This window comes from Malus domestica, chromosome 16 (genome assembly GCF_042453785.1).
Source record: "Malus domestica chromosome 16, GDT2T_hap1".
Lineage (NCBI taxonomy): Eukaryota > Viridiplantae > Streptophyta > Magnoliopsida > Rosales > Rosaceae > Malus > Malus domestica.
In genome coordinates this window covers 8,144,462-8,169,624 of record NC_091676.1, presented here as the reverse complement: position 1 = coordinate 8,169,624, position 25,163 = coordinate 8,144,462, and the positions used below count along the sequence as shown (strand labels likewise).

The 25,163-nt window shown below is 42.8% G+C and overlaps 1 protein-coding gene and 1 long non-coding RNA gene across 2 annotated transcripts; one reads left to right on the top strand and one right to left on the bottom strand.

Moving 5' to 3' along the window:
* The first annotated feature begins 368 nt into the window (after positions 1–368).
* Positions 369–15,828, top strand: LOC139192694 (geraniol 8-hydroxylase-like). Its single transcript, XM_070815098.1, has 2 exons — positions 369–1,327; positions 15,133–15,828. Exons 1-2 carry the CDS (start codon positions 431–433, stop codon positions 15,751–15,753), a joined length of 1,518 nt encoding a protein of 505 aa, XP_070671199.1. The 5' UTR covers positions 369–430; the 3' UTR covers positions 15,754–15,828.
* On the bottom strand, positions 9,291–11,321 carry LOC139192695 (uncharacterized). The gene is made up of 5 exons (XR_011576976.1): positions 10,379–11,321; positions 10,198–10,295; positions 10,017–10,114; positions 9,836–9,933; positions 9,291–9,660 (listed from the first exon to the last, which is right to left on the bottom strand). It is a non-coding gene; the product is annotated as an uncharacterized lncRNA (long non-coding RNA).
* Positions 15,829–25,163: the final 9,335 nt, after the last annotated feature.

Here is a 25,163-nt window from a genome sequence, read left to right as displayed (position 1 = left end):
ACATGTTTGACTTCTTAAACTATATCTTGAAGGAAATATACCAAGCAGATTTTGCGTGGGACAATCACATGAGTGCATGTGTAACTAGCGTAAATCGGGGGGACACTGCTAGGTTTATATGGAACCAGGATCCTCTCCTGAGCAATTCCCTAGGGATCCCGCAATCATGTCCGTTCATTGTATATCGTGCGGTCAAAAATTATTTAAAATTTAAATTTTAAAATTTAAATATGAATAGTATCTAACGAAAACTGACCGCACAATATAAAATGAACGGACATGATTGCGGGATCCCTAGGGAATTGCTCAGGAGAGGATCCTGGTTCGTTTATATGCACACACATCTATATTTATTTATTTTATTTTTTTGGTCAACAATCGTAACAAATTAAGATATAGGGTTTGGAGAAGAAAGAGCGAGTAAGATCAAATGGACTTTTTGAGTTGCATGGGATTGTCCCTCGTAATCATCTGGATCTCGGTTCATACTATCTATTATTCGTTTGCGGGAAGAAGATCAAGTCCCACTAGGCTTCCACCAGGACCAAACCCACTTCCCTTCATTGGCAATCTTTTGGAGCTTGGTAGCAAACCCCACATCTCTCTCACTAAGCTCTCACAACGCCATGGCCCCATTTTGTCTTTACGACTTGGACATGTTACAACGGTTGTAGTTTCTTCATCAATCGTAGCTAAAGAAGTCCTCCGGACCCGTGATCAGTTCTTTTGCAACCGGACCATCCCAGATGCCATCCAGGCCTGTGACCATGCTAAGTACGGCATGCCCTGGATACCGGTTTCAGCGGCATGGAGAAACCTTCGAAAAATATGCAACTCGCATTTGTTTGCCACCAAAGTTCTCGACGCCAACCAAGCCAACCGTCACCTAAAAGTTCAAGAGCTCATATCCGAGGTCAACGAAAGCGTTTTAAAAGGTGAAGCCGTTGATGTTGGAAGTGCAGCTTTCAAAACTACGCTCAACTTGATGTCGCGTACCGTATTCTCTGTGGATTTGGCGGACCCGAATAGTGAGACGGCTAGTGAGTATAAGGAGTTGGTGTGGGGTATTATGGAAGAGATTGGGAAGCCAAACTTGGCTGACTATTTTCCTGTACTTAAGAAGATCGATCCCATGGGAATACGGCGTCGTCTGGCCAAACACTTCCAGAAGATGATCGGCCTCTTTGACCGCATGATCACACAAAGGTTGGAGTCAAGAAAATCACGTGATTATGTCACAACTAAAGATATGTTGGATACGCTTATAAACTTCAGTGAAGAGAAAAGCGAGGACATGGACATGGCTGAAACTGAGCATTTGTTTCTGGTTAGTTCCTACTATATATTGTTCTTGATTTGATGAATTAAAAAGTAACTAGGTTTTCTTCGATCATTTAATTTTTGTGTTAATTATGAGTAGTGTCGCCATATGTACCTTCTAAACTGGCCATCATGTACATCACTTGAGGTGTACATAAACAATTGACGCTTCACGAAGGCTATCAATTATTGCCTACAATTCTTGAGGGGGTGAAGAACTATACGCTTTGTTGGGGCCTTTCGTATTCAAGGATTATTGGGAGCACTAAAATTTAGTGAATGAATTATATCTTTCAATATTATAATATGACAAGTGGATATTTTTATAGGATAACACCATCCTTGAACCCGAAACTTTATTTTTTTTTACAATTGTGCCCTCATTGACTTCGGCTTATCCGGATTTGTAAAGGTCCATGTCAAAGATAATCTAATAAAAATGGGGAAGGTGGAGGGGATTATTTTTGCTCATTACTATTTAGTGTAGTAGTGTATGCTCACCATTCTATTTATTACCGTTAGATGAGTTTAAATTTCGAGATTCATGTAATGGATATTGTTTGTACCATACTTGACCAATCCCGAAACTACCGAGCACCGGCCAACGCTATACTGTCAAGGACCCAGAAGAGTTCCCCTCCGACCAGGAGGCCAATCACTACTCGACACGTGTCAAGATTAGAAGCCAATCAGAGCGCAGCACGTGTCAACATCAAGAACCAATCATAACATGACACATGTCAATGTGACAAAGCTACAAGTTTTTCTATAAATAGGGGTCATTCCCCCACAATATTGCCTAATGCCATTTTGTGTTAAATCATTCACAAGAACTCACTAAATTGAGAGCTTGATCCTTTGTACTTGTGTAAGCCCTTCACTACTAATAAGAACTCCTCTACTCCGTGGACGTAGCCAATCTGGGTGAACCACGTACATCCTGTGTTTGCTTCTCTGTCTCTATTCATTTACGTACTTATCCTCACTAGTGACCGAAGCAACCAAGCGAAGGTCACAAAACCTGACACTTTCTGTTGTACCAAAGTCTTCGCTGATTTTGTGCATCAACATTTGGCGCCGTCTGTGGGAAACGACACTTATTCCTACTCTCTTCAGCTGTGTCAAGCTGGTTTCTATCATTCGTACACTTTCTTTTGATCAGGCATCCCTCTCCAACATGGGAAGCGAAGGAAGCCACAGCACACAGAATGACACCCCCCTTGCACATAGTGCGAAACAACGAAAGAAGGAAGGAAAACGAGTTCTTCTTCAAGCTAAAGTCGATGAGTTGGAAGCTCAGAACAACAAGATAGCAATGAGGAATGAGGTCCTCCAGGAGCAATATGAGAAGCTCTTCGAGACACTCCACGAAGCTAGGCAAGCTCAGACACGCGAGCTTGTTGCCCCCGTGGAAGTCAACCATCAACTGGGTGCCCTCCAACATGGAGGGTCACATGCATTCGACATAGATATCCCTGATAGGGAACAGATTACCCCTCGACTTGATAATCAACATGAGGCTTCTCTTAACCCAGTTGCTTCGACCCGAACCATGAGAAGTGGAGGGAGACACCTCTTTGCTGAAGGGGCAGAAGGATCGAAAGCCGTCTTTCGCGATTGTCGGGATTTCCTGAAGCAACGTCGAGAGAATTCCATCCATATAAGCTCAAAGATCAATGACCCAAGGATTTCTGAGAGACTCGGTCCCCTGCCACGGCCCGAGCCGGCCACCAATTTGGGGAAGGGGCAACAAGTCCTAGAGAGACATGAGGGTACAGGGGACTCAGAGGTGTTCCGACAGACATACCCTGGAAGCCAGTACAACGAGTCCAGGGAAAAATCACATGCCCTTGATCAAACCTTCCTAATTCCAAGAGGAGATGGAGATTTACGAAAGAAAGCTCCAGTGGCACATAACTCCGCTCAGGACCCCCTTGTCCTACAACTTATTGAGGAAGTAAACAAGTTGAAGGCTGAACGTCAGGCTGAAATACCTGACTGGAACCAACCCAGGCCTGGCCCTCTTACAAGGAGGATCCTCAACACCCCCCTTCAAGCAAAGACAAAGCAAAAGCTTGGCTTGCAACTTTATACTGGAAAAGAGGACCCGATTGAGCACCTTAACCTCTTTGAGTCCACCATGGCATACCGGATGCACACCGACGAAGAGCGATATCTTCTCTTCCCCTCCACCCTCTCTGGCGGAGCTCTAAATTGGTATTGTCGTCTTACACCTGAGACGGTAGACTCATTTGAGGAATTGAGGAAACTATTTGTTTCCCAACACATTTTCCAAACCGATCGCTTGCACTCTGCAGATGACCTGTACACTATCCGCCAGAAGCCAGACGAGTCATTACGTATGTATGCTGGCCGCTTCAGCCATGAATACTCCCGGTGTGCCGAGGCAGACGACAAGACTGCCCTCAAAGCCTTCACGGCAGGCCTACGTGATTGTTTCTTTAAATACATGATCAATGCCAATACTTGGAAGACTTACTCTGAGGTGATGGCGCATGCTTATAACCATGCCTCCGCCGAGGCAAAGACATATCAGGAGAAACCCCCTACAACCATCCTTTATCAACAAGTGGGAGGTGGAAGCCAGACTCACCTAAATGAGAAGACCTCGACTTTCCAAACAGCAGTGGCACCTCCCCATGCCTTGCATAATGCTTCGCCGAATCAACAGACATATCAATTTCAAGGCAAGAGGAAGGATTTCCATCCTCACCACTCTCATTTCAGTAAAAAGAGTAAGGGACACTATCCCGATAACCAAGGGTATCGCCACAATAACGCTCGCCCCCAGGCAGTCAATGCAGTGGGTCAAACCCGCGTCAAGATACCCCCTACCCCAAGGTATGAGACATACACGCCCTTGAATGCCACATGCGCGGCCATTTACCCCAGCATAGCTCACCTGATACCAAAGCCAAAGCCGAGGCACCCAGATTACACGCCCCCGAATAACGCGGGCATGTTTTGTTGCTACCATGAGCATAACGGCCATGATAGCGAGAAATGTATCATCCTCCGTGATCGTATTGAAGCTTTGGCACGAGAAGGAAAAATTGATCAATTCCTCCTTCACCCTCAAAGGGATAACCGTAACCAACGCCAGGTGAATGTCATATATTCCATAAGCGGCGGCACACCCATATCTGAATCTTCCAATAGGGCCATGAAAAACAGTGAACGAATTCTGAGGCCTGGTCACCAAGTGTTTCACGTGGAAGACATCAGGGGAGGGAAGTATCAAAAGCCTAACTGGGATCCGATATGTTTCTACCCTGAGGAAGAAAGAGGCATCATCTACCCTCATAACGACCCATTGATCGTGGAGGCTCACATAGCCAACTTTGATGTTCGACGAATCCTCGTAGACACAGGGGCTTCGGTCAATATCATGTTTGCCGAAGCTTTCAGGGCACTCAGTGTAGCTGAACACTTGCTCGATCGCTCGATTTCTCCTCTGATAAGCTTCTCCGGTGATATCGTGCAACCCTTAGGGAGCATACATTTACCCTTTACTATTGGTACAGGCCCTTACACGGCTACCATTACCACTAACTTCCTAGTGGTTGACTGCCCAACGGCATACAATGTCATCTTTGGGCGCACAGGCATCAATGATCTCAAGGCTATGGTATCCACGCATATGCTGTTGATGAAATTTCCAACCCCCCATGGCAACGGCTACATCAGAGGAGATCAGCTTAGTGCACGATCATGTTACAACACTTCAGTTAAGCAACAACACTTGCCCGGACCCAAGGAAACCCTGTCTGTACATGACCAAGTCACAAAGACCAGCCTAGATGAAGCGAACTTGGATCTTCCTGATAGCAACAATCAACCCGATGATCCTCGAGATGACTCTTTCACCCAGCAAGCCCAACCTGCTGAAGAGTTGGAGAAGGTACCTATCTCAAGAGATTATCCAGATCGCATGGTGAAGATTGGCACCACATTGTCACCACCCCTTCGGTTAGCATTAATATCTTTTTTGAAAGAGAACACTGAAGTCTTCGCCTGGTCATACGAGGACATGCCAGGCATCTCTCCCGATGTCATCTGTCATCGTTTGAGTATTGACCCCAAGATCAAGCCGGTGAGACAGAAGCGAAGATCTTATGACGCTGAACGATACGAGGCAATGAAAGCAGAAGTTGAAAAACTCAAAGGCATAGGCTTTGTCCGCGAAGTCAATTACCCGACATGGGTAGCAAATGTGGTCCTTGTTAAGAAAAATCCGACCAAAGAAAGTCTTTTGCTTCAAAAGGTCTTGTGGAGAATGTGTGTTGACTACACCGACCTAAACAAAGGGTGTCCGAAAGATAGCTTCCCTCTTCCTCTTATTGACAGACTTATAGACTCTACGGCCGGGTGTGAACTCCTGAGCTTCATGGATGCTTACTCAGGATACAACCAAATCCTCATGAACCCTTCGGATCAAGAACACACAGCCTTCACTACCGACAGAGGACTATACTGCTACAAAGTCATGCCTTTCGGCCTAAAGAATGCAGGAGCGACTTATCAGAGACTAGTCAACTCAATGTTCGCCGAGCAGATTGGGAAGAGCATGGAAGTTTACGTTGATGATATGTTAGTCAAGAGCAAACATGCTGACCAACACATCACCAACCTATATGAAACTTTCACTATTTTGAAGAGGTATCGAATGAGGTTAAACCCCAACAAATGTGCCTTCGGCGTAGGCTCTGGCAAATTCTTAGGTTTCATGATTAGCCAACGAGGCATTGAAGCTAATCCCGAGAAGATCAAAGCAATCCTCGACATGAAGGAACCGGTAACTTCAAAGGACATCCAGAGCCTTACTGGCAAGGTGGCAGCCTTAACCAGGTTCATTTCTAAGGCCACAGACAAATGTGCTCCCTTTTTTAAAGCACTTAAGGGAAGTAGGAAGTACATTACATGGACTGATGAATGTGCCGAGGCATTCAAAAACCTCAAGGAGTACATGAGTAAAGCCCCTCTACTCTCCAAGCCCGAGGTAGGAGACATTCTCATTATCTACCTATCGGTATCAGCTTCAGCCGTAAGTTCCGTTCTCATTCGAAAGGATGGGAATATTGAGCGACCTGTCTACTACGCTAGCAAAGCCTTACAAGATGCGGAGACACGGTACTCTAACATTGAGAAATTGGCTCTGGCATTGGTCATGTCTGCTCGAAAACTCTGCCCTTACTTCCAAGCGCACTCCATCATCGTGCTTACCAATTATCCTCTTCGACAGATACTCCAAAGTCCTGACACTTCAGGGCGAATGATCAAATGGGCAATAGCGTTGGGTGAGTTTGACATCTCCTACCAACCAAAGCCAGCTGAGAAGGGCCAAGCAGTAGCAGATTTCATCGCCGACTTCACATATCCTGTTGACATTGCTTCTACACCTGAAGCAGTAGCTTCATTACCATCGGAAGCTCAGAAAGTAGAATCAACGACCTCAGCATGGAGTCTGTATGTTGATGGCTCATCCAACCAACAGGGCTGTGGAGCGGGACTAGTCTTGACTACGCCCGACAAAGTAGCAATGGAGTATGCTCTTCGTTTCAAATTCAAGGCATCAAACAATGAGGCCGAGTATGAAGCCCTTCTAGCAGGATTACGTTTGGCCAAACACCTCGGGGTTAAACAAATTGATATTTTCAGTGACTCCCAATTAGTGGTCAACCAGGTTACCAACAACTTTGATGCTAAGGACAGCTCCATGGCATCATATCTTGCGCAAACACAACTTTTGCTCAAGCACTTCCACTACTAGATCACCCAAGTTCCTCGAGCGGCAAACAGTCATGCAGACGCCCTGGCTCGCCTTGCCTCAGCTGTGGAAGACAAGATTGGAAGAAAAATTCATGTCGAACTGTTGGCAACACCAAGCACCATGGCCGCAGAAGTATGCAACTTACAACGGGGGGATAGTTGGATCACCCCGATCTATAATTTCCTTGCTCATGGCACCCTCCCAAATGATAAAGTCCAGGCTAAGCAAATTCGATACAAGTCTACCCGCTACCTGATCATCAATGATCAACTCTATAAGCGAGGTTTTAGCCTGCCATACTTAAGGTGTCTTACGCCTGCCGAGGCGGAAATCGTCCTTCGGGAAATACATGAGGGAGTCTGTGGAGATCATGCTGGATCTCGGTCCCTAGCACACAAGACTTTTCGCCAAGGATATTACTGGCCAACACTCCACCAGGATGCCATCAAAGTATCCCGCTCATGTGACAAATGTCAACGATATGCGGCTATTCCTCATTCCCCTCCAGAGCCTCTTACTCCTATGATCAGCCCTTGGCCCTTGGCCCAGTGGGGACTTGATTTGATCGGCCCAATGCCGGCAGGGAAGGGCAAAGTCTGTTACGCAGTCGTTGCAGTGGACTACTTCACAAAGTGGGCCGAAGTAGAACCCTTGGCAACCATTACTGAGGCAAAGATAGAAGACTTCGTGTGGAAGAACATCCTTTGTAGATTCGGCATTCCCAATGCGATAGTCACTGACAATGGGCGACAGTTTGACAACAAGAAGTTCAGGTTGTTCTGCTCTAAGTTCAACATCAACTTATGCTTTGCCTCTCCAGCTCATCCCCAGTCTAATGGACAAGTTGAGGCCATCAACAAAATAATCAAGCGCACTTTGAAAACCAGCTTGGACAAAGCTAAAGGCTGTTGGCCAGAATTTGTACCCCAAGTTCTTTGGTCATATCGCACTTCATATCGGACTTCAACAGGAGAAACTCCATTCTCACTTGCCTTTGGCACAGAGGCGGTTGTCCCTGTTGAGCTCGAGCAAGCAACATTCCGAGTCCAGAACTACATTCAAAGTGAAAATGACAAACAACTCACCCTCAACTTGGATTTAGTCGAGGAACACAGAAACCAAGCTCACTTGAGGAATGTCGCCTACAAGCAGCGCATCTCCAACTATTATGACTCTAGGGTCAAGCCTCGTTCTTTCAAAATAGGAGACTGGGTCTTAAAGAAAAGATTACTCTGCGACAGAGTCCCGAGTGAAGGCACACTTAGTCCAAACTGGGATGGACCGTATGAAGTCATTGGCATCAGTCGCCTTGGCTCTTACACACTTAGAAGCTCCGATGGCAAGACCCTTGGCCATCCATGGAACGCTGATCACTTGAAGTACTACTACAAATAGACTCACGATGTACAAGTGTTGAGCTATAGCCGTTCGGCATCCTATGTAATGAAGGCCATTTGGCAATGAATTCAATAAAGAGGTAATTTAGCCAACTCAGCCCTCACTCTTTTACATTCATAGCAAGCGATGCCGGAACCCTTCTCAATCAGAAAGCAATCTGTCTTCCACAGTCACTACAAAACAAGCAAATGAAGACCGTGTCAAGCGCCAAAAAAAAAAAAAAAAAAAAAAAAAAAAAAAAAAAAACAACTTCATCCAAAAAGCTTCACCCGAAAAGCTTCACCTCCAAAGCTTCACCCACAAAGCTTCACCTAAAAAGCTTCACCCAAAAAGCTTCACCATCAAAGCTTCACCTAAAAAGCTTCACCCAAAAAGCTTCACCTAAAAAGCTTCACCCACAAAGCTTCACCATCAAAGCTTCACCTAAAAAAGCTTCACCCAAAAAGCTTCACCCGAAAAGCTTCACCTAAAAAGCTTCACCCAAAAAGCTTCACCCGAAAAGCTTCACCTAAAAAGCTTCACCCACAAAGCTTCACCTAAAAAGCTTCACCCAACAAGCTTCACCCGAAAAGCTTCACCTCCAAAGCTTCACCCACAATGCTTCAACACCAAAGCTTCACCTACAAAGCTTCAACACAAAACCTTGCTCCAAATAAACAAATTTTGTTCACAAAACCCAAGATGCCCTTGAACTTGTACAAAAACACTTGGGTAAACATAAACATTTTTTGTTTTACACCCACAAGGGCCCAAAATTTTCCTTCTTATTTATTCACTTATATATGTTCCCAAACATATTATAATAGATCCAACAACAAGCCAAAGTCCCAAATTTCATAATGGACAAAAGTACAAGCAATTCATCAATAATGAAGGTGCTACAAAAATTGGAATCTGCCCCAAAATAGAAATCCAACCCAAGAGACTTTTTCTCTCTCTCCCTCTTCCGCCTCCTTTCATCTATCAAATTTCTGCAACCTCTGCTCTTCTCCAATGGAGCTGAATTTTGGACACCCTATAGTTCTTGAGCATATGAACAACTTTCAAGAAGGAACCATTTCTGTTTGAGCGACGGAAATTAAAGTGTTGAAGCTCCAAACATGATAGTCGGCTTCTTGCAGATTTCGAAGCTGTTGTGATGTTTCGAAGATCTGGAAATATTTAACCGTTAGTTCATCCTGAATTTTTGATATGTTATGAAAGAGTCGATGAGGAACAACTTCAATGAAGAAAGCATACCGATCTGAACAAGAGAAAATGGAGTTTCGAAGCTCACAACAAATCTGACGGGTTGACAGACAAATAATAACCAGTCATTCATCATACCTGAATTTCTTGAGTTATACAGCTCCGAGGGATCTCAAATTTGGATATGTTGTAGTTCACAAGCTGAGGAACAACTTCAATGAAGAAAGCATACCGATCTGAACAAGAGAAAATGGAGTTTCGAAGCTCACAACAAATCTGACGGGTTGACAGAAAAATAATAACCAGTCATTCATCATACCTGAGTTTCTTGAGTTATACAGCTCCGAGGGATCTCAAATTTGGATATGTTGTAGTTCACAAGCTGAGGAACAACTTCAATGAAGAAAGCATACCGATCTGAACAAGAGAAAATGGAGTTTCGAAGCTCACAACAAATCTGACGGGTTGACAGAAAAATAATAACCAGTCATTCATCATACCTGAGTTTCTTGAGTTATACAGCTCCGAGGGATCTCAAATTTGGATATGTTGTAGTTCACAAGCTGAGGAACAACTTCAATGAAGAAAGCATGCTGATCTGAGCAAGAGAAAATAGAGTTTCAAAGCTCACAACAAATCTGACGGGTTGACAGACAAATGATAAACAGTCACTCATCATACCTGGATTTCTGGAGTTGTACTGCTCCGATGGCTCTCCAATTTGGATATGTTGTAGTTAAGGAATTAACGAACAACTTTCATGAAGACAACTTTGTGATTCGACCTACAGATGATGGTGTTATGTTGAAAAACAATTCCGGTTGTTAGGGGAAATGAAAAACAATTCCACCAAAGAAACATCATTATGATGTTTCATCATTATGGTGTTTTCATCATTATGATGCTTTCATCATTGTGATGCTTCCATCATTGTGATGCTTCCATTATGATGTTAATGCACCAACGGTTACACCTTCTGCAATTCCACTTATTCGGGCCTAGCAACCTTCATCAACAAAATCTATGAAGAAAAAGTCCGGGGCTACCACTTAGAAAACAAAAGAATGAAGTTTTGGTACTTACGACATGGACTATTAGCAAGACACCTCATTCGTCAACTCCCTCGACTAGAGACTTGGGGGACTCCCACCATATGCTACTACGCCTTGGTACTCAAAAGTTCGTGACTACTCAGTGACTTGGATTTTTCAAGTCTCCAACCGAGAAGTTTTCCTCACTCGGGAAATTAAGGGAACACTACCTCAAACTACATGCTTCACTCACAAAGCTTCAACAATACAGGTTTCAACAAAAGCAAAAATTCGAAGAACTTTATGAAGAAGGCTTTGGTGTATTTAACACAATATGTTGAAATGAAGCAAAGCTTATTTATTAATATTTTCGATAAGCCACAAATATGTACATATACATGAGTCAAAATAAACAAACAAAAGGGAGCCTTCACAAAGGTTGCTTAGGGGAAGTCTCAGCAGTCGGTAGAGCCCCAGAAAGAGAAAGCACCGGAGGGTGGTTATCCGGAGCCTCAGTACTTGACAAAACCCCAGAAGGAGGAGGCATTGGAGGTTCATCATTTGAAGCTTCATTACCAGGTACAACCCCAGAGGACGAAGGCAATAAATGCCTTTGGAACAAACCCACAAACCGCTGATGATCAAGTAAAACCTTACCATCAGATTCCTTCATCTGGTCAAGCTTCCTCTTCATGTTTGTAGCATAGTCATGGGCGAGCCGGTGCAACTGCTTATTCTCATGCTTGAGCCCTCTAATCTCCTGTTTGAGACTCATCACTTCAGCAGCCAATGATTCAACTTGGCGGGTTCTAGCAAATAGGCGTTGGGCCATATTAGACACAGAACCTGCACACTGAACACTAAGAGCCAGAGAGTCCTTAACAGCCAACTCATCAGACCGTTTGGAAAGTAGTCTGTTATCTTTGGGAGTGAGAAGGTTCCTGGCCACCACTGCAGCGGTCATATCATTCTTCATCACAGAATCCCCAACGGTAAGAGGACCAGTAGGGGATATGAAGGATGGGCGCCATATGTTGTCTGGAGAAGGCGTGGCTGTCTCTTCTCCAAGGTTCAAGTCAAAACGACGGTCGGAGGGTCCAGACATTTTCAAATGTGTTGAAGAAGGAAGAGGTCAGACAAATCAAGATCTTAGAAGTGCAAGAAATGAGCTTCTACTGGTAGAGATTCAAGTATGCTGTGGAACTTAATGCCAGCCTCTATAAAAATCTGCACTCGACGGAGCTTCAGAAATCGAAGAGGCGTTTGCTTTCTCAAAAGCTGGGCTGCTCAGAGACCACGAGGGCCGATCTCAGAAATCGAAGAGGCGAATGCTTTCTCAAAAGCTGGGCTGCTCAGAGACCACGAGGGCCGATCTCAGAAATCGAAGAAGCACCTGCTTTTGCAGCCTCGTCAGCACCTGTCACATGCACAATCAGCTTTGCGGAAATTACGGGCAATCTGTCGAAGATTTCTGGTGAAGTAGAAAGCACGTGAATCTTACTGATCAATCACCGCTCTCCATATGCACCATCAACTCCTCGGGTACCACATATAACTTTGTCAAAGATCTTTGACAAAGTTTAGGCACGAGAATTTCGAAGTGCCAGCTACCCTACTATTACCCATAAGGGTAAAGGAACAGCACCACTGCTTGACAACTGGAAAGTCCCTATGTGTGTCGACCTCCGTGTTTTGTGGCAAGACAGGTTGGCAAGAACGACCAACCTTTACTCACATTCGAGAAAAGACTCCCAACATAATTACTTTCTCAAAAACCGGAGTAGCACCGCTTTCCGAATCTCGAGAGTCAGATCCTCGACGGGATTGCTTGTTCGAAAACCGAAGAGGCACAACTCTCAGAACTTCGAGAGCCAGATTTCCTTAGATAAAGCTTGTCTGTAATCTCCACACGTAATATCAGCTTTCCAGATACCACATACCACTTTTTCAAAGTGCTCTGACAAAATTAAAACACGTGAAGCTGGCAGCTCCCACTACATTGCTGTGACCAAGAAGGGTAAAGGAATAGCATTACTACTTGTTATTGGGAAATCCCTATATACATTGACCTCCCTCCTCAACGGACAGGCAAACCTACAAAAATGCTCAACCCTTTCTCACATTCGAAAAGGCACCCTCAACATAACCTCTCGAAATACTCAGCTTTATTTCCCCCCGATAATACCTCAGCAAATAAGCCACACCAAGAACAAGAGTATCTCATATCATCAGGGTCGAAAGCAAGAGTATCCCATATCATGCTTTCTCCCTGTCTTTGTCTTTGTCCTTGTCCACACCTGCAGGACAAGGAGAAAGAGAGCAGTCAGTCGGAACCTGAAATCAAACCTCCAATTTGGAACTGACTGCCTGGAGCCTTTGCCTGGTTGCTTACTTAGCATTGCTCTCGAGTACTCATCCTCAACTGCTGTCAAGGTCACGAATTCCACCGGCAAATACCTCATGACAGTTGATCAGATATTGGCTCTTTACACTGAAGCTGCCAAGCGTGGATGAGTCACTATGAAGGAATGTTCTGAATGACCATTTAAATGCAAAGGTTGCACACCACTTCTGCCATGCAAAAGATTGAAGCAGAAGGTTCAACGGTGAGCTGAAACAGATCACTACAGCACGACACCTTTCCATACCACATTCATTATTCCGTCAACAGCAAAAGTATCCCATATCATCAAGGTCGAACGTACTCTAGATTTGATGGACTTGTTTTGACCCTCAAATTTTTGAGTCGGCCTTATACTCTGAAGGGCACCAGAAAACCCTCAAGCACAGTTCAAGAATAAGCCTGTGGAAAGTTACTTCTTCAAAAGCAAAAGTATCTCATATCATCTCTTATCCATTTGCTTCTCCTTATCCTGGCAGTTGAATGAGAGACAAGGAGAATGAGAACAATCAACCGGAAGCCGACGTCAAACCTCTGATCCTGGGTTGCTTACTTGGAAGTTTGACTGCTTACCTTGTCTGTCACCTCTTTCGGCAGATCTCCTAGCTCGGCGACTTGGGGGACTCCTACTATAGGGTTTGTATCACACTTGACTAAGCCCGAAACTACAACTAAGCTTCAAGTGAAATTGATACATTACCTTGTGCGTCAACATCAGCTAAGTACACCATTCCCGGATGGAGGAAAGGTACTTCCAGAGAAAGGCAGATGAAGATCAGACCACACTTCGGTACTTAGAAGTTTCGTGATTACTCAAGGGATTGGATCTTGCAAGTCCCCAACCGAGGAGTTTCCCTCACTCGGGAACTTAGGGGAGCACTGTTTGTACCATACTTGACCAATCCCGAAACTACCGAGCACCGGCCAACGCTATACTGTCAAGGACCCAGAAGAGTTCCCCTCCGACCAGGAGGCCAATCACTACTCGACACGTGTCAAGATTAGAAGCCAATCAGAGCGCAGCACGTGTCAACATCAAGAACCAATCATAACATGACACATGTCAATGTGACAAAGCTACAAGTTTTTCTATAAATAGGGGTCATTCCCCCACAATATTGCCTAATGCCATTTTGTGTTAAATCATTCACAAGAACTCACTAAATTGAGAGCTTGATCCTTTGTACTTGTGTAAGCCCTTCACTACTAATAAGAACTCCTCTACTCCGTGGACGTAGCCAATCTGGGTGAACCACGTACATCCTGTGTTTGCTTCTCTGTCTCTATTCATTTACGTACTTATCCTCACTAGTGACTGAAGCAACCAAGCGAAGGTCACAAAACCTGACACTTTCTGTTGTACCAATGTCTTCGCTGATTTTGTGCATCAACAGATATGAACAAATATAAAAATTCAAACTCATCTAACGGTGATAAATAGGATGGTGAACATACACTACACTAAATGGTGGTAAACAAAAATTCACTCAAAGTGGAGGGTGGGTGTTTAAGGGCCCCAATAAATCATATGGTCACTTGAGTTAGTATAAGTAGTTTTTTTCATTCATTATATTAGCTTCATTTATATTTTTATGGAATATAATAATGATTAAAATTGCCTTCATGTCCCGTTTGTTTCAAGATTAGATCTTTATGAATACACCTACGGTAACCTTGTGGGAATGAAGTCTTGACAAAATGTAGTCCTTTTGCTATGTAGCGTCTTATCAAATTTTTAAAATTTTCCTTTCTTTTAGTGAATAGAATAAGAATAATACTTTTTATGTAATGATATATTTATACTATGAGAAATGAGGAATAAATTAGTAATGAATTCGTTATTTCTAAAATTTAAACTTAAGACCTCTCATTTACAAATGAAGAGAATGTCACTACTAATTAATGGTGAATAAAATAATAGTTTATAATCAGTTTTTCTCCTATTCTCGTCATTTTGATATATTAAAATTTCAGACTAATTAGCCATTTGGTCTTTTAAATAGGATCTGTTTAGTGCAGCCACAGATACAACTTCAGGCACATTGGAATGGGCAGTGGCTGAGCTACTCCGCAATCCGGAAAAACTATCACAAGCACAAGCAGAGCTGAAGCAAATCATCGGCAAAGGAAAGCCAGTTGAGGAGTCACACATTGCTCGACTCCCTTACTTACAAGCCATAATCAAGGAAACCTTCAGATTGCACCCAGTCGTTCCATTTTTACTTCCCCGAAAAGCCGAAATAGATGTTGAAATCTGCGGGTATATTGTACCAAAAGGTGCACAAGTATTGGTCAATGCATGGGCCATAGGGAGAGACCCCAACATTTGGGACGATCCTAACTCGTTTATACCGGAGAGGTTTTTGGATTCGGAAATTGATGTTTTAGGAGGAAACTTTGAGCTTATTCCGTTTGGTGGTGGGAGGAGAATATGTCCTGGATTGCCATTGGCAATGAGAATGTTGAATTTGATGTTGGGCTCGCTTATTAACTCGTTTGACGATTGGAAACTTGAAGATGGAGTTGTACCAGAGACCTTGAACATGGAAGAGAAGTTTGGCATTACCTTAGCAAAAGCTCAGCCTCTCATAGCTGTGCCCATGCTATACAAAAACCTAGCATGATTTCTACTTTTCTATAATATTGTTTTAGAAACATAAATTAATATAAGATGAAATGCCGATTTAATTTCTGAATTATCACTTTAGTTTCATACATTTACTTATCATTTTATTTCAACTTCATACATGCGTTAAAAAATCCGTTAAGCAAATTGTTAAATGATAACGTGGTACATATAAGATTCACATTTGTGTTGTGGCTATCAAATTTGTGCCACGTGACAAAAGAATTAATTTTTTATGCATTCAAAATATAATAAGTTACCTATTTTTAAAATATTAAAAAAAATAAAAAAAAATCTGAAACCTATCTTCCCCGACCCACCTTCTCCCTCTCCTCCACCCTCTTCACCTCCCCTCCCATCCAAAAAACCCACACGCAACCGACCCCTTCCCCTTCCCCGCAACCCAAACCCCACCCCCCAACCCTGCATCTTCTCGAGCAACCTCGCCACCTTTCTTTCTCCAAACTCGTTTTCCTCCTCTTCATCCATTAACAACTTCAAAAGCTCCAAATTGATGAAATTGTGTTCATTGTATGAATTCCTTTTGTTTATACCATATTTAGGGCCTCGTATTTAGATCTCGTACAAATACTCAGGGGACTTAAATGTAATTATGGGATAAAAGAAGGGGCAAATATGTAATAAGTGAGGAGTCCTTATTCTATAAAAGGACCCCTCACCCTCACAATTGGAGGGACTCATTCTCACCCTCAGAGGCCATTTCTGAAGCCTCTCACCCCCTCTCAAAGCCTCCTCACATCCCCTAAGCTCTAAGCTCTCTCTCCCTCTTCAGCAGAGAAATACAATACAATCAGTGTGGACGTAGCCCAAACCTTGGGGTGAACCACGATAACTCTTGTGTCATTTACATTTCATGCAGATTCACGGTCGGATTTACGTTGTACCAAGACCATCCGGTTTTGTGCATCAACATTTGGCGCCGTCTGTGGGAATCGACACAAAAAATCATGTCGGTTCTCTATCATTTTTATCATCTTACCACCGTAGATCTGCAAAACCACAGAGACACAGACACAGAGTTCTCCCTGCTCTCTGTGCAACATCGAGAGTACCACCTCAGGTAAATTGTTGAAAAATCAAAAGCATTTTTCTCCTTTTTCTACTTGTTATGGGAATGAGGGATTGGTATTGGGGCTCTGGAAAATCCTCCAAGAGAGGTAGAGGCAGTGGAGGACCACCAGACGAAGACAACCAAATGGATCCACCGCCACTATTCCTCTGCTGCAGTTTCGTCCCTACCAAAAGAAACCTTCCAGGTCAACCGCAACAGCTCCAACAGGCTCCACCCAAGCCCAAATTTCCCCATTCGCAATTCCTAAATTTCCAGCCAGCAAAGATATGGCGTGACGATCTGGGTCATCCTTGTCAAGGTTTCTGATCTTAACCGCAACAGCTTTAACATTACGGTCATCTCCATCGATCTCATCCCTCCCTCGCACCCCGCTTCGTAATCTCCTCGGCAGCATGCCATTGCACAGCATCCTGGCTTCGGCTCGTCTCACAAGCCACATCTCCGTCGAAGCGCGCCATTGCCGCGAGCTGTCTCAGGGTACTTAAACAAGCATCTGTTGGATCAACACAGTAGCAGTTGTTGCTACATTTCTTGATCTAGGAAATTCTGCCACTGGTGAAGTTCTCGGACCGTACGCCATTCATATCAGAGAATATGCAGGGCGATTTCAATGAGAGGCTTTAGGCCGCTACTGGGATCCCTGATTTTTTTTGTGGGATGGACCTCGCTGTCATGGTCGGTGAAAAGAAAGATGAAGATGTTCCTCAAATCCCAGATTAGGGAACTGCAAATTATGTTGCTCCTGGTATTGTCGGGGCTGATCAATGGCCTCCTTGAAGATTATCACGGGCTGAGCACCACCAGCGAGACCCGGGCTGAGATGGTGGAGCTTATTACCTAGTTGGAGGCCAAAAACCCGACATGGAGTCGGTGAAGTTGCTGAGATCGGATCTGAAGAAGCAGAACGAGGTGGCGCTGAAGCTGCAGATAGACACCAAAGTGAAGGTGTCGATTGGGAAGCTGAGTAGCAAGAAAGTGGGGATTAGAGTCACGGGTCAAGGAATCAAGGGGTTGTACCAAAAGGTAAGTGACCGTCGGTGGCTGCCGTTTCCAACTCCAAGTGCAAGGTTGATCTTCGGATCAGGATCTGGAAATAGACCTTTTAATTAATTTCCTATTTTGACCGTGGAGAAGAAGATCGGTTTAGATTCCCTGGTGTCGGGACCATGTTTCCTCGCGGTGCAGATGCGTATATTGATGATATCAGAAAGTTGATTAATCTCAGAGATGGGTCTATACGGACCGCCATCGATACCTGTTGCGGGGATCCCACCTCCTGCGAATACCTACCATCCACCAGTGGAAACACTCATGAAGAAGATAAGCTTTCTCAATAATAAGTCTATTACTATTCCTTTTGTCTGCCATATGCCAAAAGGAAAAGAAAAACAGAAAAGAGGGATCCACTAGTCCTACTCCCTGGTCACTTGATTACAATATATTTCAAGCTGTCAGGTACTTGATCAGAAAATCAAAAAACAAAAGAGAAAGCAAAAAAACAAAAGCAGAAAGCAAAAGAGAAAAGCAAAAGATTTTTCTATTATTATGATTTCTTCTGTCTACCAGGTGAAGATATAGAGAGAGGGCGCGATGTCGACCACCCACATGCAAAAACAAAGAAAAAATGGAAGCTTTGCTCTGCGATAGCACATGGGAAAGCAAAAGCGAAGCAGAAAAGAGAAAGCAAAAAGAAATTAAAAGTGAGGAATAAACATCCCATCAAAATAATGTGATTTACTTTTGATGATGTAATTTATTATCTTTCGGAGACATCTGTATAAACCCCATCAGAGGGTAATATATATAAACCCCATCAGAGGGTAAAAAAAAAAAAAAAAAAAAAAAAAAAAAAAAAAAAAAAATGGCAAAGCCTAAAGTAAATGGGCTGGAATGTGATGTGGAGGGCGAAGCCCCATAAAGGCCAAAATAGCTCCAACCAGACGATCAAAAGTACGCCTAGTACTCCAAATTATACATGAACACTACTCATGTCATTCATACATAAACATTCATGAGCATCACTCATGACAATCATACATAAACATTCATGACCATCATTCATGTCAACATTCATGAGCATCACTCATGACAACATCCATGAGCATCACTCATGTCAATCAATATAAACATTCATGAGCATCACTCATGTCAATCAGCTTCAAAAGCTTCATTTACAAGAGCTCTAGCTTCAAAGACTTCATTTACAGAGCTCTAGCTTCAAAAGCTTCATTTACAAAAGCTCTAGCTTTAAAAGCTTCATTTACAGAGCTCTAGCTTCAAAGACTTCATTTACAGAGCTCTAGCTTCAAAGAACTTCATTTACAGAGCTCTAGCTTCAAAAGCTTCATTTACAAAAGCTCTAGCTTTAAAAGCTTCATTTACAGAGCTCTAGCTTCAAAGACTTCATTTACAGAGCTCTAGCTTCAAAGCTTCACTTGCAAAGCTTCACTTACAAAGCTTCAGTGCAGGGTATATAAATACCACCTCCGAACAACCGCCACTTCGGCCCATACATGGATTCAATTTGAAGTCTCCAGCCAACAGACTATATTGACCGAAGACTTGGGGGACTACATTATGTACCATATATTGGGCCTCAACTGGGCCTCATAAAAAATACTTCGGAGACTCTAGCCCATCACTTATGTATTGAGGAGCGAGCCCTTATTCTATAAAAGGGACTCCTTCACTTTTAGAGAGCACTCATGAAAAATACTTGGGGGACTCTAGCCCATCACTTATGTATTGAGGAGTGAGCCCTTATCCTATAAAAGGGACTCCTTCACCTTCAACACCACAAGCCGAGCCAACCAAGGCAACACAAGCTACAAGCAAAGCGGCCTCACAACATGTGCTACTTCTAGTTGAACATCATTTCAGATTGGGCACCGCCTCATATCGAGCATCAGTTCTAGACGACATCTAGTTACTTCGGCCCACACATGGACTGAATTTCAAGTCTCCAGCCAAAAGACTCTCTTGACTGAAGACTTGGGGGACTACTGTTTATACCATATTTAGGGCCTCGTATTTAGATCTCGTACAAATACTCAGGGGACTTAAATGTAATTATGGGATAAAAGAAGGGGCAAATATGTAATAAGTGAGGAGTCCTTATTCTATAAAAGGACCCCTCACCCTCACAATTGGAGGGACTCATTCTCACCCTCAGAGGCCATTTCTGAAGCCTCTCACCCCCTCTCAAAGCCTCCTCACATCCCCTAAGCTCTAAGCTCTCTCTCCCTCTTCAGCAGAGAAATACAATACAATCAGTGTGGACGTAGCCCAAACCTTGGGGTGAACCACGATAACTCTTGTGTCATTTACATTTCATGCAGATTCACGGTCGGATTTACGTTGTACCAAGACCATCCGGTTTTGTGCATCAACACCTTTGATTTGCAAATTTAAAAAATTGAAAAGATTTTGAAAATTTCATTTCAACTCCTTTAAAATTGATGAAATAGGATCTGGACTTGAAGCCCCATTTCACTACTAAAATAGAAAATAAATGAGGATTTGGCTTGAGACAGGCGCTAGATGGTGGTAGTGGATGCAGGTGCAGTACAAATATGGTAAGGGTACCGGCTTTTTGGTCACATATGCTCGAGGCAAGCAGGTCGGGCTTGTGGATGCAAGGGTCTGGGCGCGGTGGTTCAAACAAATTGCAGCAGAGGTCATCGCGATAATCAAATGGCAGGTCTTTGTGATACAACCCAATTCTCAATTCCCTTAATCAACCTGCAAGTAGCACAAGAAAGCTATGGAAGAAGAGGGAAGGAGAGATGAAGGAGCAGAGCTCCAAATATTTTTGTATTTAATTTCTTTGTTGTAAATTATGATCTGATACATTTGGGGGAGCTGGGACTCCTTTTATAAAACCTCTACACTTTTAAATGCCAGCTGGCATATTAACAATTCCTCACAGTAATAAAGCATAAAACCTCAGTAATAATTTGGGTCATAACAATACTTCCCCCTTGAAAATTAGCCTTGTCCTCAAGGCTTAAAAATGGAATTGTAGAACTTGACTTTGAAATCATTATAATCCTTCCAGGTATGGCAGCTCGCTTGAACTGAGTGAGTGAGTTCTTGTTTCCTGTAGCCTCTCCATAATTTTCTTGTGACATCTCCTCAAAATTTTCAACCCGAGAGAGATATGAAGATTCATCAAAACCAGAACTGAAATTAACCACCATGAACTTTCTTGTGACAGCTCCCATTTGCAGCCTTTGCAGTTGCTTTTCCCAGAAAAGATTTCTGCCCATAATGTCAAATGGAGACACACCATGGACTTGCAACCCATCTTTTGATGCTGCATCACCAATAATGGAAGTGGAGTCCTTAAAGATTGTCACCTTTCTGACGAAACCAAGCTGCTCAACTGAAGTGTTCTCAACTAGTAGACTCGGATCACCGGTTCCCAAAACAGCATCCACATTTGCTTCCTGAGTTTTGTTTGAACTAGATAGGATGGATTTACCAATCATCAGCAGTTGAGATATAGCAGAACATCACCAATCATCGGAGTGAAGTCTCTCCAATCTTACAGTAGTACTACAAATTATATTGTTAACATGTCCTACCAATGCACTTTCGAACCTAGTCGCCATATCCACAGCCTTGTTCACGCTTAAATCATGCAATCTCTTCATCTCATCACCATATCCACCATCTCCAGTTTTTTGCTTTTTTCCCTTATTCAAAGCTTCAACACTTCTATCCAATTGTACCATAAAACTACCAAACTTGGTTATTTTTGTAACCCTGTTAAGCCACTCTGCCTTGACATTTTTAAAATAGAGTATCATCTTAACAGTTTTAGCCATTGCATCTCCTGGATCCCATAAAAGCCGACAGTCAGGGTTACAAGTGAAAAACAGAGAGAACTCAACATGTAAATCAATAACTAAGGCACCACCAAAATTGCTTTCCAGGTGACTAAGAGAGCATACTAAATCTAAATAGGTGCCCATAGCGCATTCACTCATCTTCAATGTATTTGTTGTTCCGTTCCCAGCAAAGTTATTGCTCTTGCTAGCTACCTCTCTAATTAGAGCTTCAACAACATTTGCCATATTATGCCTTGTCACATACATCACATCTGAAAATGACCAATCTCTCCACCACATGTAACAATAGCCCATTGCAGCAAGTGCAGCAAGTGGAACTAAATATGAAGCATAATTCCCACTAGAGGAAGAATTCTCATTGTAGATGGTTACAGGTCGAGATGAGGTTAACTCCCTGATTTCTCGAGCCAATTGTGGAATCTGAGCTTTAATAACTGCATTATCAAACTTCTCCGGCAAGATATCAGCTTCATTTACACCCTCCAATATATCCTGCAGCTGTGCAATAAGATCAGACAATCGCCTATTTCCCAAAACTATCAAACTGGTCAAGCCTTGTTCCATCTCCTTTAGCTGTTTGGCACTAGCAGTAACATCATTCATGTTCCCAACAACCTTCTTAGCCTCTTTTGGTGACCCAAGTTTAGTAAACCCAAGACTTTTTGCCTTGACAGCTTGGAAATAGAGCAACAGCTTAAAAGTGAGCTCCTCACCATATTTGATACAATAAAAAAAACCTTCATAGTTTGCTTGTCCTTCGGTATTGATCATAACAAAAATCTCATTCTCATTCAGCCATTTGATCTTCCTAATAGCATCGCAGTGCCACTCCCTCATGTTATGACACATATTGAGCCTTGCCATATTCATCAAATAAAGTTCTCTCAAATTGTTTTGTGAACTAAGAAGTGACTCAAATGCATTGACACCATAGTTGCCCATGGCGTTGTCTGAAAGATTAAGATACCTCAGAACACATTTTTCATCGGAGCTATGGTATTCAGTAATCTTAATCTCAATGTGAGACACATTATCTTTTTCTTTAGAAGACACTTCTTTAACCCTTGGCTTGCTGCTACTACCATCCAGTTTAGGGCTAGCTTCTAAATCATGCATATCTAAAGAGGCCACATAAAGCACATGTACATTTGCACTCCCTCTCTTAGACAGACGATCAAACAGTTGCAGTGCATAAAAATTCTTCTTCACAAATTGTCCCACAAGGTACCAATTACCCCATCCACATTTATCAGTTAAGAAGTCGTCATACATTATCACAATAACACCAGTATAATATGCCAGAATAACCTGCAAAGCCCAATACCATTTGTCCTTCCGATTTGTAGAATTGGAAAGCAAGGATGTCAATACCTCGTGTCGACGCTTCGTGGTGTTTGTATGCGTTAATGGCAACATATAGAGACATATAGTATGTGGGTTGAAGCTCCAGGAGAATGGATCATCGTTGAGTCGAGGAAATTCAATTCGTTGCGGACACTGAATTCGCTGTGGGCTGCCGTCCCCGTCGTGGATCCCAAAACCCTGCACAGTTGTTGGAGCTTCCTGGTTGCGCGAAAATGGTGTGCTATTGTTGGTGTGAGCTGCCATTGAAGCGTTCGAGTTCAACTGTGGTTTGACGGACGGAACTGCGATTTCTCGCAACAATGGTGATGACGAAAACAACGGCGGAACGGAATGGACTTCGATTGGAGATGGAAGTCTCGGCGGATTATCGTCTCCTTGAAGTCCGGGATGACCGAGATCGATTGATTGCGTGTGATCGGAAATCGTCGGGACTGGATCAGCAACTCCCGCAGCTCTGAGAGCCGAGTCGCGGCGGAGCAAGGCCCAATCACGGCTGAAATTCGTCGTGAGATTTGCGAATGCAGAATCCAAAGCTTCGCGAATTGCATCACGGAGCGCAGCACGCATCGAAGCTTCAAATGAGTCGATTGCAGCGGAGAGACGTGCATCCATGGCAGGAAGACGGGTCGGGTGGGCGTCCACAGGAGGGAAACCAGGATTCGAGAAGGATGATACCATTGATACAACCCAATTCTCAATTCCCTTAATCAACCTGCAAGTAGCACAAGAAAGCTATGGAAGAAGAGGGAAGGAGAGATGAATGAGCAGAGCTCCAAATATTTTTGTATTTAATTTCTTTGTTGTAAATTATGATCTGATACATTTGGGGGAGCTGGGGCTCCTTTTATAAAACCTCTACACTTTTAAATGCCAGCTGGCATATTAACAATTCCTCACAGTAATAAAGCATAAAACCTCAGTAATAATTTGGGTCATAACACTTTGTGGTTCATCGGGTCTAATATCGTGGCGGTGGTTCAGAATCGATCAGGTGCGGCGGTGGTTTGGGTTTCAATCAGATATATGGTCTGGGTTTCAGTAGCGGGTCGAGATCTGGTTGCAGGTCCTTGCGTGAAGGGATGAAGGCATGTGCGAACGATCCTTGAAATTTTCCCATGGCTGATCGTAGATAGGGCTATGCCGATAGAGAGATGGAAGCTGTGCGCGTTTCTCTTTACGACTAGGGTTTCGTAGGTGGGTCGGTGCTGGTGCTGGAGGAGGAAGAGGGTGATTGACGACGCAAGAGGGTGATTGCCCAGATCTCCTTTTCAATTTTTGTTTTGTTTTTAATTATAATATAAATTTATTTTTTATTAAATAATCCATTTTTTATTATTTTTTATTCACATGATGCAAAGTTGACAACCATGACAGCATAAATATAAACCTTATATTTGCCACGTCATCGCTTAACGGTTAACTTAATAGATTTTTTAACAGATGTATAAAACTGAAAAGAAAATATAACTAAATGTATTAAATTAAAATATTTTAAAGATGTACGAGGTTGTAATTGATTTCATACTTGATGGGGTAAAATGTAATTTACTAATTATTTTTTCAGCAAAATAAGTCTTTAAATTCATTAAAAATTATTAATTTCATCCATACTTTTATATTTAAAGCTATTTATCCAATTTTTCAACAACTTAAGTCAATTAACACACTTTATGGTGTAATACCATCATATTCTCGCTATAAGCCTTTAACATTTCATGCCTAATTTACCCTTCAAAGTTAACTCCATATACAATATTTCTTTTTGAAAAAAATACCAATCTAGCCTTCAATATGTATCACATGCGAGTAACGTGACTTAAATTGACGAAAAATTAAATATTGTAGCTTTGAATTTAATATTAAGGATGTAATTGATAGATTTTTATAAATCAATGACTGATTTTTTCTAAATAATAGTCTAGGGATCTAAATTTCACTCAAGTAGTAATTCAAGAACTAAATTAGCAATTCACACATTAATATATAGTCTTCACCCGGTTGGAGGAGATCTGTAAATCAAATCTCACCTAAACGAGTCTTTGATTTGTTGTCTGAATGGGAGTGGGCCTATAGGAGAACCAGACGTAGTTATGGCTT